Source organism: Nesoenas mayeri (genome assembly GCF_963082525.1).
Source record: "Nesoenas mayeri genome assembly, chromosome: 1".
NCBI lineage: Eukaryota > Metazoa > Chordata > Aves > Columbiformes > Columbidae > Nesoenas > Nesoenas mayeri.
Window position 1 is genome coordinate 56,078,386 of NC_137541.1, and position 18,578 is coordinate 56,096,963.

At 39.5% G+C, this 18,578-nt stretch overlaps 1 protein-coding gene across 1 annotated transcript in view; it reads left to right on the forward strand.

Annotated features, from left to right (window-relative positions):
• The window catches only part of PTPRR (protein tyrosine phosphatase receptor type R), a gene marked incomplete at both ends in the record, with an annotated part of 148,050 nt that overhangs the window by 112,901 nt on the left and 16,571 nt on the right, over nucleotides 1-18,578 (forward strand). Inside the window, 4 exon segments of the mRNA XM_080363735.1 lie at nucleotides 104-290; nucleotides 6,681-6,765; nucleotides 13,583-13,662; nucleotides 15,842-15,979. Coding sequence (XP_080219861.1) covers nucleotides 104-290; nucleotides 6,681-6,765; nucleotides 13,583-13,662; nucleotides 15,842-15,979 — 490 coding nt within the window.

An 18,578-nucleotide genomic window follows, 5' to 3' on the forward strand; every position in this document is an offset into this window, starting at 1 on the left:
ACAGAAAGTCAGGGTGCATAAATATCTCAGAATCAGCTGCATGAGCATGGGACTTACAGTAACACAGGTCTGATATAACTGTTTTAACTATTTTCTAACTCAGGCGAGGATCCAACGTCTCACTGACTTTGGATATGAGCAGTTTGGGAAGTGTTGAACCTTTCGTCGCTGTGCCAACCCCACGAGAAAAAGTAGCGATGGAATACCTGCAGTCAGCCGGACGCGTCCTGACACGGCAGCAGCTTCGAGATGCAGTTGCATGTTCTCATTTACTTCAAACAGAATTCATGGTGAGTTTAACAACAAGCTTTACATGAGGATTTTTTACATCATTGGCACAAGAGAAACTTTGGGGAAAAAATAATCGGGCAACACTTTAATGTCAAGGTAAAAATCATTTCCAACAGGCAGATTAAATAGTTTCAAGGTAGTGTTTTATGTTTATGCACAAAAGACAGGTAAGGCCAGTGAGTGATATCCAGGGATAATACAGATTCCTCTTGGTTTGAAGTCCCATTCATAGATGGGATAAATGTCATATTAGAGTAACAGTACAAACAGCCAGGACTGTAATACAGTGACAGTTTCAAAGAGATCATAAAGACTATGATGACAGAAAACACAGTAATAATTGGAGATTTTGTTTATTCCCATGTAAACATAACATATGTTTCCAATTTGAAGACTAGATTTTTAGTCACTATAAATGACTTTCTGGAGCAGACAGGGATACCCACAGTCAGTCAGTCCAAAATATCTTTAGCAAGCACTCCGCACAGCAAGCCTAATACACTCAAGACCAAAAAACCTGAAGTGTTCTACAAATTTATTTCGTATTAAAAAGGGTAAGAATATAAAATGAAGACAGTGGCCAGGTAAAAACAAGTCAGAGCAGAAAAACTCAGTCAGGGAAAACACATTATTACATATTACTTTAAGAACACCCGAAAAAGACTGGTATTGCAAAACAGCCAGATGAAAGAGGCTATCAGAAATAAAGAGACACTCTTTACAAGGGAAATCGAACAGAGTATAAGATGAAGCCGGTTGAATATGAAAGTTGAATAAGGCAGGCCAAAAAAGGTTTTGCATTAAAAAAAAAAAAATCATAACATCACTTTTAAATAGATCAAAAGCACAATGCTTACCAAAAAGTACAAGGATCAATAGAGGATCAAAAGGGTAGAAAAAGGATTTGGAAAATCTGAAGCAAAAAGAGAGAAGTGACTGCACTATTTGCATCTGTGTTGACCATAGAAGAACTCATGGAATTTCTTACCTCTGTGGCAGGAGGAAACTCAAAGAGGTCACTGGATGATCTGTCTGGTATTGAAGCTTTAATGGTAGAGATTCTAGAACAAATCAATAAAGTTAATAAAAGCTACTGACTGGAATAAGCTAGTATTCACCCATGCATCCTAGAGGAGTTCCTATATGCAATTATTGATGTATTAACTGGACAGGTGTAACCTGACACTTGGGCCCCAGCAGCTGAGGAATCAGAGGGCCAGAGGTACCAGGAGTTTTTCGGAAGGACTTCTGAAGAGATCTAGAGAACTGCAAGCCTAGAAATCTGATGTCTAAATCCGAGAAACTGGAGGGACTTATAATAAAGAAGCCAATAGATATATGAACAAATTAAATACAGTGGGGAATAATGGATCCAGTGTAGCACAGGAAGGACTGGTTGCTTCTCGGAGCAAAAGGAGGTCACCAGTGGAATCCCAGAGGCATCGGTTCTGGAGCTGATACTGGCCAAGATGCTCTTATGTCATCTGGAAAAAGAAATAAATAGTAAGGTGGCTAAGTATGATGATGACACCGAATTACTGAGGGTAGTAATATTAAAAATAGACTTCAAAGAAATTACAGAAGGATTTTATGATGGTGATGAGGCAGAGGAAATTCATGGTTGATAAATAAAGTGTTATACATTTGGGAGAAAATAGTTTTGTATATTTTGATGCATCCTGAAATAACAAAACTAAGAGTATTGGGAAAAGAACCAGAGGATAATATAGAAAACATCTTTGTGACATTGGAAAAATCTTATATAATATTCACAACTGCATGATTTTCATCTCAAAGCACACACAGAAGCATGGCGAACATGGTCACAGACTAGAGCAGCTGCTGTATCAGGAGACACTAAATAGACAATGACTTTTCTGCCTAGGGAAGGGAGTGTGAGAGGCTCTAACAGAAGCCTATAAATTCATGATAGCAAGGAGAAGGTAAATATGGAGTGATTATTCATGGTTTTTCATGCTAAAAGAACAGTATCAGGTGACCAATGCAATACAAAGAAAAGCTTGTCCCATTCTAATTCCCTCAGGTTCCTTGCTACTAACTGCTATCAGAGGGTCCAGAGAGGAGGAACCTAACATAACCAACTACACAACCCAACCTTAGCCTGACCTTTTTAGCTTTTACAACACATTGGCAAACTAAACTAAACAAGCAAAGCTTTTTAAGACTGGTTTAACAGCTCAAAATAAATAGAGTCACACAGAAATGCGTGTCCTAACAAGACATGTCTTGAGCATACTACAGGTCTAACAAAGACATACAAACAATTCAGTTCTTATTAAACATGCCAGAGCATGCAATTCTTCAAGTTTCATTTTGTTTTCAGTTTGTGCCTGTAAGTCAATAGAATAGATGATGAGTGCCATCTTACTCTAAAAATAGTTTTTCATTGTGAATAATTGCATCCTACAAACAAATCATTTTGTTCACCATTAAAAAGCCAGGTTTTATATTCTAGTAATACCATGTGCTTAAGAAAAATAAATCCCTCAGTTGTTTTACCAAAAATTAGTCAGTGTGCATGAAAAAAACAAGCATCCAACATACTTTTATAACCAGTTATGCCATCAGTTCCCCCCCATTCGGCTGCTTAGGCAGGAAAGATAGAAGAAATAACTTCATCATGTTTAAACCCCCTGTGTTAAGAGACAGACAACTTCACATATTCATAGAATGTTGTTTACCTGAATCCTCTCATACAACATCTGTGCACGGCTTTGGGGAAATAGAGATACACGTTTTATTTGTCCCTCAGGGGGGCACAACACGAATTGGGCCATTCCGTGTTTCCACTTTTTTGAAAAGATCATGACTTTCCTATTCCATTTTAAAACCATTTTTTAAAGTGTGTTTTAAGATGAAGCTGTTGAACAGTATCTGTTTAATATCTTCCTAGCTACAGATAATGACTTCAGTAGGAACTTGAGGCATGCAAAGCACACAGTATATAACCCTCGCTTGTTCTGCTCACTCAGCTTGTTTTAACTAGCTAAAGAAATACAATAAGACAGACTTCTTGAAACTAAAATTATTGGTTCCCACAAAAGCCTTCCAAGTGCTCAAAAAGTAGAGAAATGTTCAAAGTTTTCAATGGCAAACTGAAATATGAGCAGGATTTTCAAGGAACATAAATCGTCCAGCATATACTTCTTCAGTAGTCTGAGCTGCTACTCTTCAAAAGACAGAATGACTGAAGTTAGTGACAGGGCAGAACAGAAAGATTCACTATTTGCAGAATACTTGAATTTCAGAAAATACAGTCCTGCATGATAAAGTGCCAGATTGTTAAATCTATAAAATTTCGTTCTCATAAAACCTGAGGGATGGGTATAATGAATATCTGCCTGAATTTTCCTAAATTTTGCCACGTTTTTGTGAATGCTTTCAGAGACCCAAATTATATCTCTTCGAGTGTATGAACAGTTGTAGCATTTAAAGGCTCATTTGAGCCAGAATAGCTTCTGTTACAAGAGTATCACCCACAGAGGTGAAGCAGCCCATAAACAAAGGCATAAATTCATACACATCTATAATTGCATGCATGCAGCTGAGCACATGAATGTGTGCAGCTTATACATTATTTGTAATTATTTGTAGATAATTTGTAATTAATTAATTAATATGTAAATATGCTTAATAAAACAAATCCATATATATTGTCTATATAGCTACAGACTTTTTATATTAATTTACACATGTACGTGATATTTGCAATCTGCTGGGCTTATTTGCCCCATGTTACCACAAACATAATCCTCATAATATCCTGATTCTTTTTTTTCTGGAGTAATCTCTTGCTTTTCACAGCCATTTTCAGAATGAGCGATTTGTCTGTGGCTGTGATCCATGGTGCATTGTCAGATTTCTCTCTGTGCCCTTGGCCCCACAATCACTCACTGCTGGGAGGAGCCCACTGACTAGAAAGTGTTTACAGGATGTAAGTGATTGATATTATTAATTGACCTTGTTGGCCCAGAGAAACACGTTTCTGTTTTCAACTTGCTGGCATTTCTGCATCTGTCAGTAACTTGCCAACTGGTTAACTAATTTAAAATTTCAGCAGGTATCAAGGAGGAGACAGCCAGGCAGCTGGAATGGCCCCACTGACCACCGTCTCTTGTTGTGCAGGCAGAGGACTCTTCTTCACACATCTTCTTCCAGTCTCTGTAGATGACAGACGTAGATCACATCAAACACAGGCTTAACATATTGCTCTCTCTCAGATGCTATATAGTTCTTCAGGGAAACCTTTCAGAAACCACACACTGGTGGCATTTATACTAAGCCAGAACTGAACCAGTGAAGCTCTGGGTCAGCCACTGGCCCATAGCGGAGCCAGTTAGAACAATTTGGAGCCCAAGAGCCAAGGGGAAGAGTTTCACACAGGTCACCACTGGGAAAGGGTGAAAGGCAGAGGTGGGTATGGGGTAGGGGAGCAGGAGCTTGTTTGGTAGTTCCATGGAGGAGGAAGGCGCATCAGAAGCAGGACAGAGCTGAGATGGTTCAGCCTGAGAGAATGGGGATGAGGTTTATGCAGGAATGGAGGCTTACAAGTGAGAAGATCATGCACTTACCATGGGCATCATGTGGATGGTGGTACAATATGCTGAAAAAGGATTGGGTGAAGTACCTGCTAGGAAGGTGCATCTTAGCAGCAACACTTTGGCCTGAAATGAGTCATTCTTTTGAATGAAGAGATCAAGGAAGATACTGAGTGAGAGAGAGAAGAATAAAGGTCCACTCAACACACGGGCATAAGGCAGAGAAGGTATAAAAATATAAACCAACACAGAAGTTGTGCCTCATGTAGAAAGATGTTCAGGAGCAAAGTTGGAAAGCAGAAAAGAATCAAAGCAATTCATTATGACCCATCTAAATTTTACTTAACTTTGCCTTCTGTTCAACCAGAAAAGTTAGAGGGTGTCTTCCTCTGCTTGGTGAACCCATGTAAAGATCTGCTGTTCAGTGCAGCCTTGGCAAGCTTTTGGGGCCTTGTCCCTGTTCTTTGAGATAAAACCCACAGCAGCCAGTCATGCTGGACAGGACCAGAACTTGGGCCTGAAGGACAGTGGCCATGCATGTGATCTGTGCCAAAGTCCTGGGCAGGCCTGCACCTCCGGAGTTAGAAACCATCTGATTTTACAGGAAAATCCCTAAGTAAATTTTCCAGTGGCACAAGTCAAAGGAGGTTTGCCCTGAGCAGGGTGGGAGCATACCTTTTGTGTCTCCTCATGTTCCTGTGTGTCTGTAGAAGGTAATTATTTAATATGCCACTGTCTCTTTGGATAAATGTCCCAGGCTAACAATGAAGTTTTCAAGTCCCTAGTAATGACTGGGCTTTTAAATAGATGTATTAATTTACTGAATATGAAATTCCACCTTACCCTAAGATAATTGAAATAATGATGGCCAAAAAATATCAGTAAAAAATTAAGATTTGAGTCAACTGAAGCATTTTTAACGTGACTTTGCCAGATTGTTTTGGTTGGCAAAACGTTCTCCACAATCAGGAAAAACAAAAACCAAAAGAAGACACTGCTTCATTTTACCCTTTTTCAAAGGGTTGTTTATATTGAATTGTAAGAACACTAACAATGTTTCAAGACCTCAAAATCAAACTTATTCTTCCCACCCTTAGACCAAGTGAAAAATTTTGCTCACTGAAAAACTGGAGGATGTTTACTTTTCATGCTGGCAAACAATTTGAAAAATAGTACTTTAAGCTGATCAGGAGTTGATCATTTGTATATTTCTGGAACTTCAAGCAAAGTGTCACATTAGTTACTTGCACATCGGCCTGTTTAAAGAAGAGAACTCAGAACAGTCACTAGAAGCTCACAACGGGAATCAAGAGAAATAGCTTCAGAATTTTATTATACTTTTGAGTCACCAAATGCAAAAGACTAAGGCACTTCATTCTAGTATTTACTATAAAAAGCAAGGGAAGTCTTTCACTGACATCGTCAAGGACTTCACACAAACTTTTAAAAAATGTTTGCTATATATTAATATTTAATTATTTTGAAATTTCCTCCCCTAATTATGTAAAACGTTGGGCTTTTCTGCTACAGTACTGCACTTTTCAACTCCACTTTTCTAGAACTATTGTGCATTTTAACCTCTCTCCCAATCCTGTAGAAACTTTGCTTTTAATAATTCATCAGAAGTGCTCCTTGGAAGTCATTCCTTCAATAAGCAGCTCCCTGTGTTTATTAAAGGAAGGGTGTTGACAGGCTTGAGGTGGGAACCACTTTTTTCTTAATAACTTTGATGTCAAAAGACAGTTGTGTAACAGCAGATGGCCTTCTGGTGATAATTTCCTGCATGACTCCCTTTGGAAACACCAATCTGATTTAATTTATTTTTTATAGGAAATACCAATGAATTTTGTGGATCCCAAAGAAATTGACATCCCGAGTCACGGAACTAAAAACCGCTATAAAACAATTCTACCAAGTAAGTGAGTTAGCCCATGGTCTCCTGTTATGACATTTAGTCCTGCCTTGAGAATGTATTGCTGTAGAAATCTAACTGTCTTTGATTGTTGTGTACCTATTCATAAGTGTATTTATAGACTATGTAGAAGACAACAAAAACCCAGTGCTGTAGGACTGGCAAATGCAGAACTCTCAGTGGTTGCCTTTGTAGGTGCACACTTTGGCAGCATCCCAAACACAAACTGAAATGCAGCCTGGGTGCATGTTGGTTTTCTCTGGAGGACAGCTCAGGCAGATGGGCAGAGACAGCTTTGCCGTGCCTTGCAGTAGGTCCCCCAGTCTGGAGGATGAGGGGACCAAGGCTGTTGCCTCGATCACAGCCCACACTGTCTTGCAGTTCTCTCTGGTTGGGTCAAGCTTCTTGGTATCCTTTCCAACATTAAGTGCCACAAACTACAAAAAATTCAAGTGCATCCCATCCTTTCTTGTGGTAAACTTCCACCTTTATAAGTCCTCTGGTGTGCTGGCTTTTTTTTTTCTTCTTCTCCATGCACCAGTTGACTTTGTGGAAACCTGTTTATGTTAGTAAGAAAAACATTCTCACACAGTGCTGCCTCATCATTGCTCTAAGTTGTTATTGCTTTGCTATACTGCGTCTGTATTTTCGCTGGCCCAAATTCTTTATTTCTGACCACCTAACAAATGCTTTGTTGTAATTAGAGGTGATTGAAAACTTTTCAGTGGAATAGTTTTCCTTCAAAATACACATTTCTCTGAAATTCCACTATTTTCTTACCATTTGTTGGGGGATGATGAGATATTCCATTCCTCTTTTATTAATAATTTTGTTTTGTGTTCAGTGTCAAAGTAGGTGGCAGTTTTAACACTGCACTAAATATAGACATGAAGAGTTCAGTTTTTACAAATTTTGACATCACCAAAGTGAAAAAGTTCAGTGATTCAAGACATTGGACAACACTCCCACAGAAAAATTTAAACACATCCCTTTGCTGAGGTTTGGCATGAAGAATACTTTTTAAACGACAGCATATCCTGTCAACTAGAAATTTGTTTTCTAATCATCTCTATAAAGTCCTTGTAGGCCTATGTTAGATGTTAGTAATGCAAATTCACACGCTTTAAAGGACAAGATTTCTCTCAGCAAGTCTGAAAGCATTGCCATTTGTTCACATCATATAAAGGCCTTGCAGTCAAATTAGTGAAAACTGATGGCCTTCAGCCTCTAGTTAAGTCTCAGAAATGTGATACTTAGCTGGGCAAGAAACTTTTGTGGAGTCCTCATTTCCCTTCAGCACCCAGCAAAATTTCCATTGTCTTCAAGGTTAGCTCAGCTATTGCCACCAATATCTGCATGCATCTGTGTGCAATCGAGGAATGTTGAAGGGAATTAAAGAAAGTAAGTAACCGACTTCAAATCATATGTCAAATAATCCGAAACTTAGTGTCCCTTAGAATCTGGCCCAGTGTCAACAGGATGTACACGGCGGGTGAAATCCTGACCCGTTTGACGACAGCAGGACTTTTGCCATCAGCTGCAGCGGAGCCAGGATATCACCAAGCCTCCCTCCGCCCGAGGGGCGGATTTTTGAAGTTCTCTCCCATAGCATCTCACGTCCGAGCTGCCCCAGCCACCATCAGGTTCACCTTCAGCAACGCCTTGTCAATGCGATGAGTCCTATTTCAATGCAGCACGTGTTTTGAATTGGGACATGACAGCTGTGCCGTGGTTGATGCTGATGAGCTTTGAGAACCAGCATGCCTTTGTGTTTTCACCTCCACTTAGCTGGGACATTCCACTAACTCCACAGCACATTTGGAGTCCAAGCAGGCTGCCGGTGTGCACCACAGCTACTCACTGACAGGCGCTTTGTAACCGCCCCGATAGAAATCAAAAGGTCTGTTGTGTGTTAGCACCAGGCTTTTTCAAAGAAGATATTTTGAGGATTGAGGCACACGCTCATAATAAATACTCACACACCCCACACCTAGCCTGAGAGGGTTTGGAAATGATTTGAGTGATTAAATAGAGCAGCCTTCCTGGTTTCCTGCTCAGATGATATCAACCCGCTGCTTCGCACACCCAGCTTTTCCATTCCCAGTGCTGGGTGTGTCTCCTGAATCAGGGCACCTGTGGTGACAAATAACATTTGAGCTGGTGAATTATCTCCTAAAAATTCCCAGTCCTGCCAGCTCCACCCTCTGCACTGTGGAGGATGCTCTCATTTTTTAAGAGATAATTCTGTGACAGGGTGCATGAGGGCAGGTTCATGTTAATAGATACTACTCAGCCAAACACATTCATGTGAAATAAAATCAATGCCTAATGAAAAGTATTCTATATGGAAAACTATGAAGTGCAGGAAATTTTCTATTTCTAGGAAAGATGTTTCAGTTTCAGTGTGACGTAGTCAACGCTCTTATGCAAACACTAGGATGCTCATGAAGTTTTCTAAGTGTTATTATTTTCATAATAATATACTAACGCAACTAATGAGGAGACTGTGTGGGATCAGAGGCAAGGTGGTTAAACCGTTCCTTAAAATCACTGTTTCTCCATCCTTCCTCCTGATGACAACCCCAACATTGGTCCCGTTAAACCCCATTCTGTATCTTCAGATGCCTTCCCTCTACCACCCACCTACAGCATTTCTCACACCCTCTGAGCAGGTTCCCAGTGCTGCACACAGATTTCCCAGTCTCTCACCACAGTCACATCCTTGTGGCAAAACACCAGCCCCACTGCTCCCTCCTCATCCACTTACTCCACATCTTCAGCTTTGCCTGCTTGTCTCCTGCAGCCCCCGCTACATGTCCCCACAGCAGGACCTCAGCTTCAAAGCCCTCTATCCTTTCCCCTTCCTATCACACTTTTCCACCTCAAACCAGAAGCAGAATTCCTGTGGTCCTTCAGAGCATGTGTGGGCTCTTGCTTACAAAGGACTAAGTGGCTTAACGCTATTCTATGGATATCTTCACGTGTGCAACACATCCAAGGTACCTGGGTGTCGTTCCTTACCCTTTTCTGAAGAGAACCCTCAGGGCAAAATCCTACATGTAAGCACTCACACCATCACAGCAGATTCACAATAACATGAAGGTAGAAAGCACTTGGTGGGTCAGACCCACAAAACCACAAGCTGTGGCTTGAAGTGCCTGTACTAAAACTGTCTCTGGCACTCCAGCTAAAGACAAGGGGAAAGTTAAATCTAAATCATAGGAACAAAGCACTTTATTATGCAAGCTTATAGACAGATACTGGAAAACTGTTCTCTTGATGTTGAGAATTTTCATGCTCCCTTGCACTACATTCTTGACTACGAATGGTTGTGTTTGCTCCAGTCCTACTCCATAATGAAGGCAATAGAATCACCAGCAGGGTTTCAAAGACTAAAGAAAAAAAAATAATATTTTCAAAGCAGAACAAGAAAAGCTCTTTAATCTTAGTGGAATTCAACATGGTTTCATCAAAGCATTTTTGCATATCTATGTGAGCTGACAAAGTGTGTCCTAGTTGTGGTCACCAGTATCATAACAGCTATAAAGTTTGTAAATAGCCAGTGTTATAATAATTCATCTGTTAGACTGCATAGTTAGAAATGTAAATGGATAGTAGGCAGACCTTATTTTTAGTAGATAAGAAAGATTCCCTTTGCATGAATGAAACTTTATTTTGTAATGCTGAAGCATGTTTTAAAATGCAGAGGTGCTCACCATGAGAAATCTGTTAAGTTTTCCATTGAGAAATCACAGATCATATTGTAAGTGCCAGGAAATTATTCAGATGAGATTGAAAAATGATGCATAGTTTACAGGTGTTCTATACATGAGGTGTTTTGAGGCAGCTGTGTTATTTGCAAGTCTAATAACCTATTCCCCACCTGGCAGAGACTGGGAGTTCAGTCTGGTATGATTCTTCCATGTCCTGCATTACAGTGTTCACCAAATATTATAATAGCAGTATCCATAAGTCATTTATAGGTTGCAAGCAAAACCAGGTAAAATAGAGGTGAATGAGTTTCAAAATGTTTCAATATCTGAAAGATTTATGATCTTTTGGGCTGCAAGTGTTAGAGCAGTCTGCCTTACCAAATTTTCTTCTTCTTTTCCTGCTCACAAAATAGAAATACCTTAAGAACAGTCCTTCTCATAGTATTTCAGTCCTACTGTTGGTAAGCCATCTAGGACAGGACTAGGAGTAACAAATGACTTATCCTGGAAATGCTACAAATGCTAACACATCCATACTCCAAAGAATTCAGAACATAGTTGCAGTCGAAATGGAAGATGAAAAAGCAACTACAGCACATCGTACCCACCATATAATGAGTACAGCCTTTGCAGTGGGACAAAGCCCTGGGTCTTCATGACAAAGTGGTGTTCCTGGAGTGGATGAAGCTTCACTATCGATAGCAGTGGGCGAGGCTGCCCAGCAGTGCCACCATATAGCCCAGGTTGTTCCCTGCACTGGACTATCTCATGGGGACAAGCTACAGCCCCTTTAACACCCTTCTGTTCTTCCAGCCTGGTAAATTCAGGCCAATATTAATTACTTAAAGATAGAATTAGAGGATGTTTCTTCTACTCTAACAGGAGAGCTATTCCAGACCTCCTAAATACATGGAAGAAAACAGCAGCAGTTTTGCCTCAGTCATTTTTTATTAGTAATTATAAGTGCTTAACAACTCTGCTGCATTTCGAGATGCTTTACAAACACTGATGAATTCAGCCTTGCAACCACCATCTGTGTCTTTCTGCTGTAGCTTCAGACTCTCTGAGTTTGCCATCCTCAAGGAAAAAATTATTACCTCCAAGGTATTTGTCATTCAGAAGGAAACTAATTACTTCCATTTGTGTCTGTTGATTGCTTAGTGGCTCTGGATCTTTAGGTTTTCCTCATTTCCGAGCTGAGTTTACAGCACTTACCTATTTCATAACTCATCAGGACTGTTAATTTATAAAAGATTCCCATTCGGAAGAAGCGTTTGTTTCGTTGATTGGAGTTGGAAGGAGGTCTCAGAAATTGTGAAACTGATTTAGGTGCTCCTTAGTAAGAGAGGGATTTATCTCAAGACATCGTAATTAAACTGGATGTTGAGTCTGCTTGGAAGAGGTTTTTTAAGGTAGGGGTCAAGCTACACCAGAATCAGAAGCATTGTGTGAGCTGGAGGAAGCCGGTGTTTTTTCAAGGCCACGTAGCCTGAGGCATTTGTGGAAATGGCTAATAATCACTCTGTGCTGAAAAGGAATGGGAGGTTTCCTGTCCTCATATTGTTAAGGGGAAAAGAAAAAAAAAATAAATTAAAAAAAGCTCTAAGTGAAAAAGTTGGGAAAGCTAGTACAAAGAGATTTTAAGACAAGCTACCTAAAGTTCATGTTGTGCTGTTAATGCAGAGGGCAAGACTTCCATGCACTGACTTTGAACTACAAGTCATGCATTCATTTGCACAGATTGAGAAACATACTTTCAAAACACCAGCCTGAGTCCTGCAAAGGCTCCACTCCTGTGACCTCCAGTGGGAAAAGAACATAAAGTATGTTTAGGATCATCCCTCCTCTTCCTTTGATTTGCAAAGGCTTTATCTTGTTCTTAGGAACAGGATGAAAAGTCACAAAAGAACTCCAAAAGCATCTCTGAAAATACTAGTTTTTGCTACAGTGTATGTACATCTATTATATATTTCTTGTGTAAACAACAGGGCCACAATAATAAATAGTGGTTTTGTACCACTCTCCAGTTCACATCCACATATCTATTTTTTAATACATTGCCTAGATTGCATTCAGCAAAGCATCTATCCAGAGACTATTTCCAAACAAATAGGTGTAAGTATACTGTCAAAAAGCTGCTGATTCTAATTAATGAAGAAAAGTGCCAGAAAAAAAGATTATTTTTTTCAGCACAGAAATACTTACATATGATTTTGTTAACAGTAGAATATTTTTTTTTTCAGAGAAGATATAAAGAAAGTCAAAGTGTGCCCCTAGACACCCCCAACATAGGCACCTCACCCCCCTTCTCCTTATCCCTTTCTGTTACACTGTGTAATTGAGAATTTACTGGCTTTAGTTCCAAAAAGGTAATACATGGAGGATCATGGCACCACAAAGGAGCAAGCAAAAGCTTTCTTTGCAGGAGGGATTTAGTAACCCCCAGTGGTATACTCAACAGAACTGGCCCCCACTCCATTCTAGATCATCCAAGACAATGGAAAAAAGAAGAGCGTGAAGGAAAATGTTCCTGTATTTTGGCATTGTGTCTCCAGTCTTGTACATATGAATGGTCATAAATTGCGTCAGATAAGAACACAGGACTGAGGGGAAGGATATGGATTACCTAATCGAGCCCCTTGCAGTGAACTTAAATTGGTAGAAAAACACAGAGCTGATTTCATCCCAGGCAGAGGGAGCTTTTCTTAATTTAAATTCAACTGTAGTCATTGGAACAGTACAGTTTCAGGCAAAGATATCAAAGTTGAATCCAGAGGACTTGGTGTAATTATCTGGCATCGTACAGTGATACGATGTGGGTTTCAGAGACAGTCTAGGCAGGTCAGCTTGATACTCAGCACAGGTAGACCAGACGTTGCTGAACGCTGCCCAGACCTGATAGTGTTGCTTCAGTGCTCACAGCTTGCTGAGATACCTTCGTTACATGTATTGATCCTTTGCAGAAGGAAGAATTTGATGCATAAAGCTTTAGTGCTTGACAACGCCAAATAACAGCAGATTATTTTCTTCAACAAGTCTTTGACTCTCTATAGAAATCTTCTAATTATGGGTTTTCTTTTCAATTTCCATCTTCCTTGTGCTCTTAGATCCTCTAAGCAGAGTGTATTTGAAACCAAAAAATCCATCTGACTCCTTGAGTACCTACATAAATGCTAACTACATTAGGGTAAGTAAATGTACACTCTTCATGTGCTTTTGAGACAATATTTGATTTTCCACGTGAACAGCTTATATTGCCAAGGTGCCACCCATTTTATTCCTACCCATCTTCATTGATAATTCCTAATATTTTTGTCTGCATTGGTGTGATAGAAATAGTTTCATGAGCTGTTTGTGAAAAAGACCACATAGCCATGAATGTACTACAATGGTTGCAGTAAGAAAACAATTTATCAAATACTTTGGAAAAAACATTAAGAAACATGTGCATTACTATTTGTTTACTTCTGTATTTATTGTTTAATATTGTCCTACTGCCTTATAGTAAGGAAAAGAGGGTTACCTTTTAACAGTGACAGAGATACCAGTATTTTGGTAAAGAGAAGATGAGAGTCAACAGCAATATAAGCTGTATGGTTGCTCATTGCAATCATGTTATCCAAAACCAAATTCAGTGGTGATGGGTTTTTGTCATGCAAAACTATATCAATTGATAGTCTTGAAATCATCAGATAAATAGTTAAAAAAATACTGTAAAAAGTTTGTGAAATGGAGCAAAACTAGATATGTTAAATATACACATGTGCACCAGCACACACACTCATTCACATTTTACTCCCTATAGTGAATGCTTACATGACTTTACCTGCGTGAACCCCGTTGGAAAACATTATTTCTAAGTGTCATCTGTGTTATAATTCTTGATGACACACAAACCCTGAGCCTTCTTGATTCCATGGCACAGTGTATGCTGAATAGACTACTAAGACACTACTATAGTCATGTTTTAGGAGTGTAGTTCTCTACCTGCAAAACTGAATGTTTAATTAGAGTTATGTACCAGATCCTCAGCTGGAAAAATTGTAAAATTTGGGCCCAGAGCTCTACAATGATGTTGCTTACTGAAATAACAGTACGTGAATATACACATACACATCCCCCATGCCCCTTACCCTGCCTCACTTTATATCCTGTACTTTCAGTGTTGGATATGAAAGACGTCATCATGTAACTAAGCAGAGCAGTTCTCTTTGGAGACCAACTCTTCCATCAGCCAGGCTGTGTTTTTAGTCCTCTGAGGTCTCCCTTTTCCCCATGCCACCACCCTTCAGGCCAACATACGGTGATTTCTCCTGCTGCTAACACCAGTTGGACTGTCAGCAACAGAAGAAAAAAAATACAACCCAGCGATGAAGTGAAATTTCATATCAATGTGTGCAATATCATTAGGCTTGCTGGGATCCTGGCAGACATGTCTTGGACAAAGTATGTTCAGGTAGATTGGTGAGTAGAAGGAGGACTGTTTGGACCAGCTGAAGATCTGTCCCATTGGTTCATGCAAGGAGTAGTAGCTGTCAGGGAGAAAGAAACCCAAAAGCATGACCGATGGCTAGAGGCTTCCCCACCACCTCCAGCCATTCTCCATTCACTCCTTCCCGTCAGCCACCGCCAGGCTCTCCTCATCTGCATTACTGTTGTGCACCCTGTCACTGCGCAAACTCACGAGTTCTCCTTCTCACTCGAAAAATAAGAAGGCAATCTCTTGTTTTTCCCATTTCTTCTTGCTTTTCCCTTTCCTCTGCTTCCCTACTGTTTGCCTAACCTTTCTTTGATCTCCTATATACTGGTGTATCTCGGGACTCCCTATGCTGATATGTTGTCCCTCCTATAAGGTCTCATAAAAGCTCTTTGTGCTTAGCTAAGATCCACTGCAGTCTTTGACTCCACAAGCATTCCAGTATTTTAAATATTTTTTCCTGACACAAATCTTCATAGAAACCAGTTTTATAGTTCTATTTATTTTCCTGTGGCTTGTTGACTGTAAACTATCTTGTAAATACTTCAGCAATATAAATCATGGATTAAAGTACCTCTGGATAATGGAAAGCCCCAACAACTTGGAAAAGAGATTAAGACAGAAGAAGTCAAGTAAGCAGGGAAATTTGAGAGGGATTGATGTATTCTCAGGACCATTCCGGTCCATCAAATCAGTAGTTTCCAGAGGAAAAACTGTTCTACTGAAAAATTTCTGATCTGCTCTACTGTTAGTCATAACTGTATCAGTTCAAATAACTTTCTTTTTTTAATTCCAGATTCATTTTTCTACTCTTCTAGAACATTCACCTACAATTTTGGTCAACCACGTGAATTATAAGTAAATGCTTTTGTATCTGTTTCTAAACCAGGGATACGGAGGTAAAGAGAAGGCTTTCATTGCAACTCAGGGACCCATGATTAATACCGTGAATGATTTCTGGCAGATGGTTTGGCAAGAAGACAGCCCTGTCATTGTTATGATCACAAAGCTGAAAGAAAAAAATGAGGTATGACAAGTAGCCAAACTGAGAAATTATTCCTATGGCTGCATACTGTAGAAAGAACCTTAGCAGGTATGGAAGGGAGCTAGCAGATAACCAGCTCTTAAATACTCTGGTAATGGGTAATATGAAAAGTAATATTGAGATAGCAAAATACACCAACTGCAATTGCATAGCAATCATAAGAGATGTATTAAAAAAAAAAAGACAAAAAGGAACTCCATTTTCTAGATCTGTGCTCTTGGGTTCGTAACTTTTTAAGAAACACCTCATTTGTCTGTTGGTCACCTCTGTACTTATTGTTACTTTCTGGTATATAAAGAATAGATGATTAGTGTTATGATTAGAGGTTTCCTGACATGGTTGAAATTTGCACTTTATTATAATGGCAGGTGTTGAATCCATTCCTGATACTACAAATTTTCTGGACCATCCCAGAAGATTTGGACCATCTCAGTTTGCGCTCCCAAATGCCAATACCATGGAGGGTCTTAGCCAAAATGGAAATATGTGGTTCTTTACCTTAGTACCGAGTAGAGATGACAATTGCATTTTAATTGCTAATGGCCATCTAACTGCCTGTTATACATTCTGTGATTTTTGGATCCATTTCCAATTGTATCTTTAATAGCTTTATTTAGTATTCATGTAAATTGTTGCCAAGCTTTCCCTGATAGTGCCAGAGTCCATATTTGTGACTGCCAGACATTAGGAATGAAAATCACTCTCCTGTGCAGAGAGCCAACACAAAACTCTGTTCTGGAAGACTGAATATTAAAGAAGGGGTTTACAGGGCTTGTGGACAGACATAAAGGAGTTTGACTTTTTTCTCGAGTCCAAACTGCTAGACTCAGTAGCAATTCCCAGTTCCAGGTAGGTGCCTCAGCACCTTACCAGGTAAGCACCAGGGCCATATTGCTCCTGTTCCACTCACACCCCTGCTCTTCCAACTAAGATGTATGTGATGATAGAGAAACAGAGTTTATTCAGGCAAAATTCCCAGTCTGAGTGATCAAGGGACCAAGATCCTGAATGCATTCCCAGGGCTCAGACTCACTGCTCCATTTAAACATGGACTCAGTAGACACACTCTTCTGTCTTCTGCCCTTGACCGCTGCTTGGCTCTTTGTCTTTGTGAGTTTGGGCTTCTAACATAAACTTAAAATGCAGTGGATTTTAAGAAAGCTATATGTAAAAAGTGGGTTAGTACTGTAAAATATTCCAAGACATATTTCCAAATAAGGTGCCATTTTGCACTGGACTGTTCAAACAAGTGTCCAGAAGCCCACATTAAAAAGATTACTCCTAAAAACCTAGAAAACTTAACCCAACCTAACTGATCCAAAGAATAAGTATTTCACTGAGGAAATGCTGACTGTTTAAACACTCACATCTGACGCTGTGTAAGAAGAATGACTTGAAAGAAGTGCCCAGTGGTTTCCATCACATCAGGAAGCCCTGTGTTTACCTGAGTTACGCAGACTCTAGGCACTGGTGTTTATCCGCATTGTTGTGGCCTGGCAGTGGTAATTTCCTCCTAATAGAAAGGGTGGGGAATCTCAAATCGTTCCCAGGCTATATAGAGAGCCTGTGTTTGCACAAGCTGTCCTGTCCTGTCGAGAAACCTTAGGAACTCTCCCACTGTTAGTGGGTTCCTCCTGAAACCTTGCTTGCTATTGAAAAGAAAACAGCTTGACTAGTGGCGGTGCTCAGCGTATTAACTTCACTGTTGAGGTATTTGCTCTCTATAGGGAAGGAAAGAGCAGATGTTAGTGTAATAGCACTTCATTTTTTTTCTTCTCTGTGGTCTGCTTTATTTCCATAATTCTTGGGGAGGTGTATCTGCAATATACAGACATACAAATACCTTCATATTTGAAAGCATATTCATCCACTTACTCACATCCCCACCTGCACGAATAAACATCCATACCCGATTCTCAGGTATGGGCCCCATTCCTTGGTGTAACATCAGTCAGACTCCATTTAAGTTATAATATACTACAATATATAAAGTCATGTATAATGAGCGTCACATGAAAAACTTTAATCTCAACAATAAATTCATTTGTTTAGCATAAGTAAAATTATTTGGGACATTAGTGTGCTGGTTCAGTACACTGATGTGACGAATTTGCAATAACAATGGGAATTGTGTGAAATTATGATAAACAAAGGTTTCTGTAGAGTTATTTCCTTCCATGAGATGAAAAAATTGTTAAGATTCACTGTGGTAACAGTGTTAGTAAGATCGAAGAAGATCTAATGTGAAAGTAGAGTGCTGAGCAAAATACGCATTTCAGCTGTGTGAAAAAAAGTGGAGCACTAAATTATTGGATTTTCCTTCCTTTTCATTTTTAAGTCTGACCAAATAAATGAGATTGATTTGTAAGCAAGAATAATGCTGAAGAAACTATGGATGCTGGAGTATTTTAAGCAGAATCTATAAAACCTGTCCTCAAAAGTACACAATATCTGAACAAATTGGAAATCTATCTGTGCCAGGAAAGTCCATGGTAAAGGAGCTTCTGCCTGAATAAATGAGAAGCTTGGAATTCTAAGCTATAATTTTAGGATTAATATGAGGAAAAACACATCTCATCTA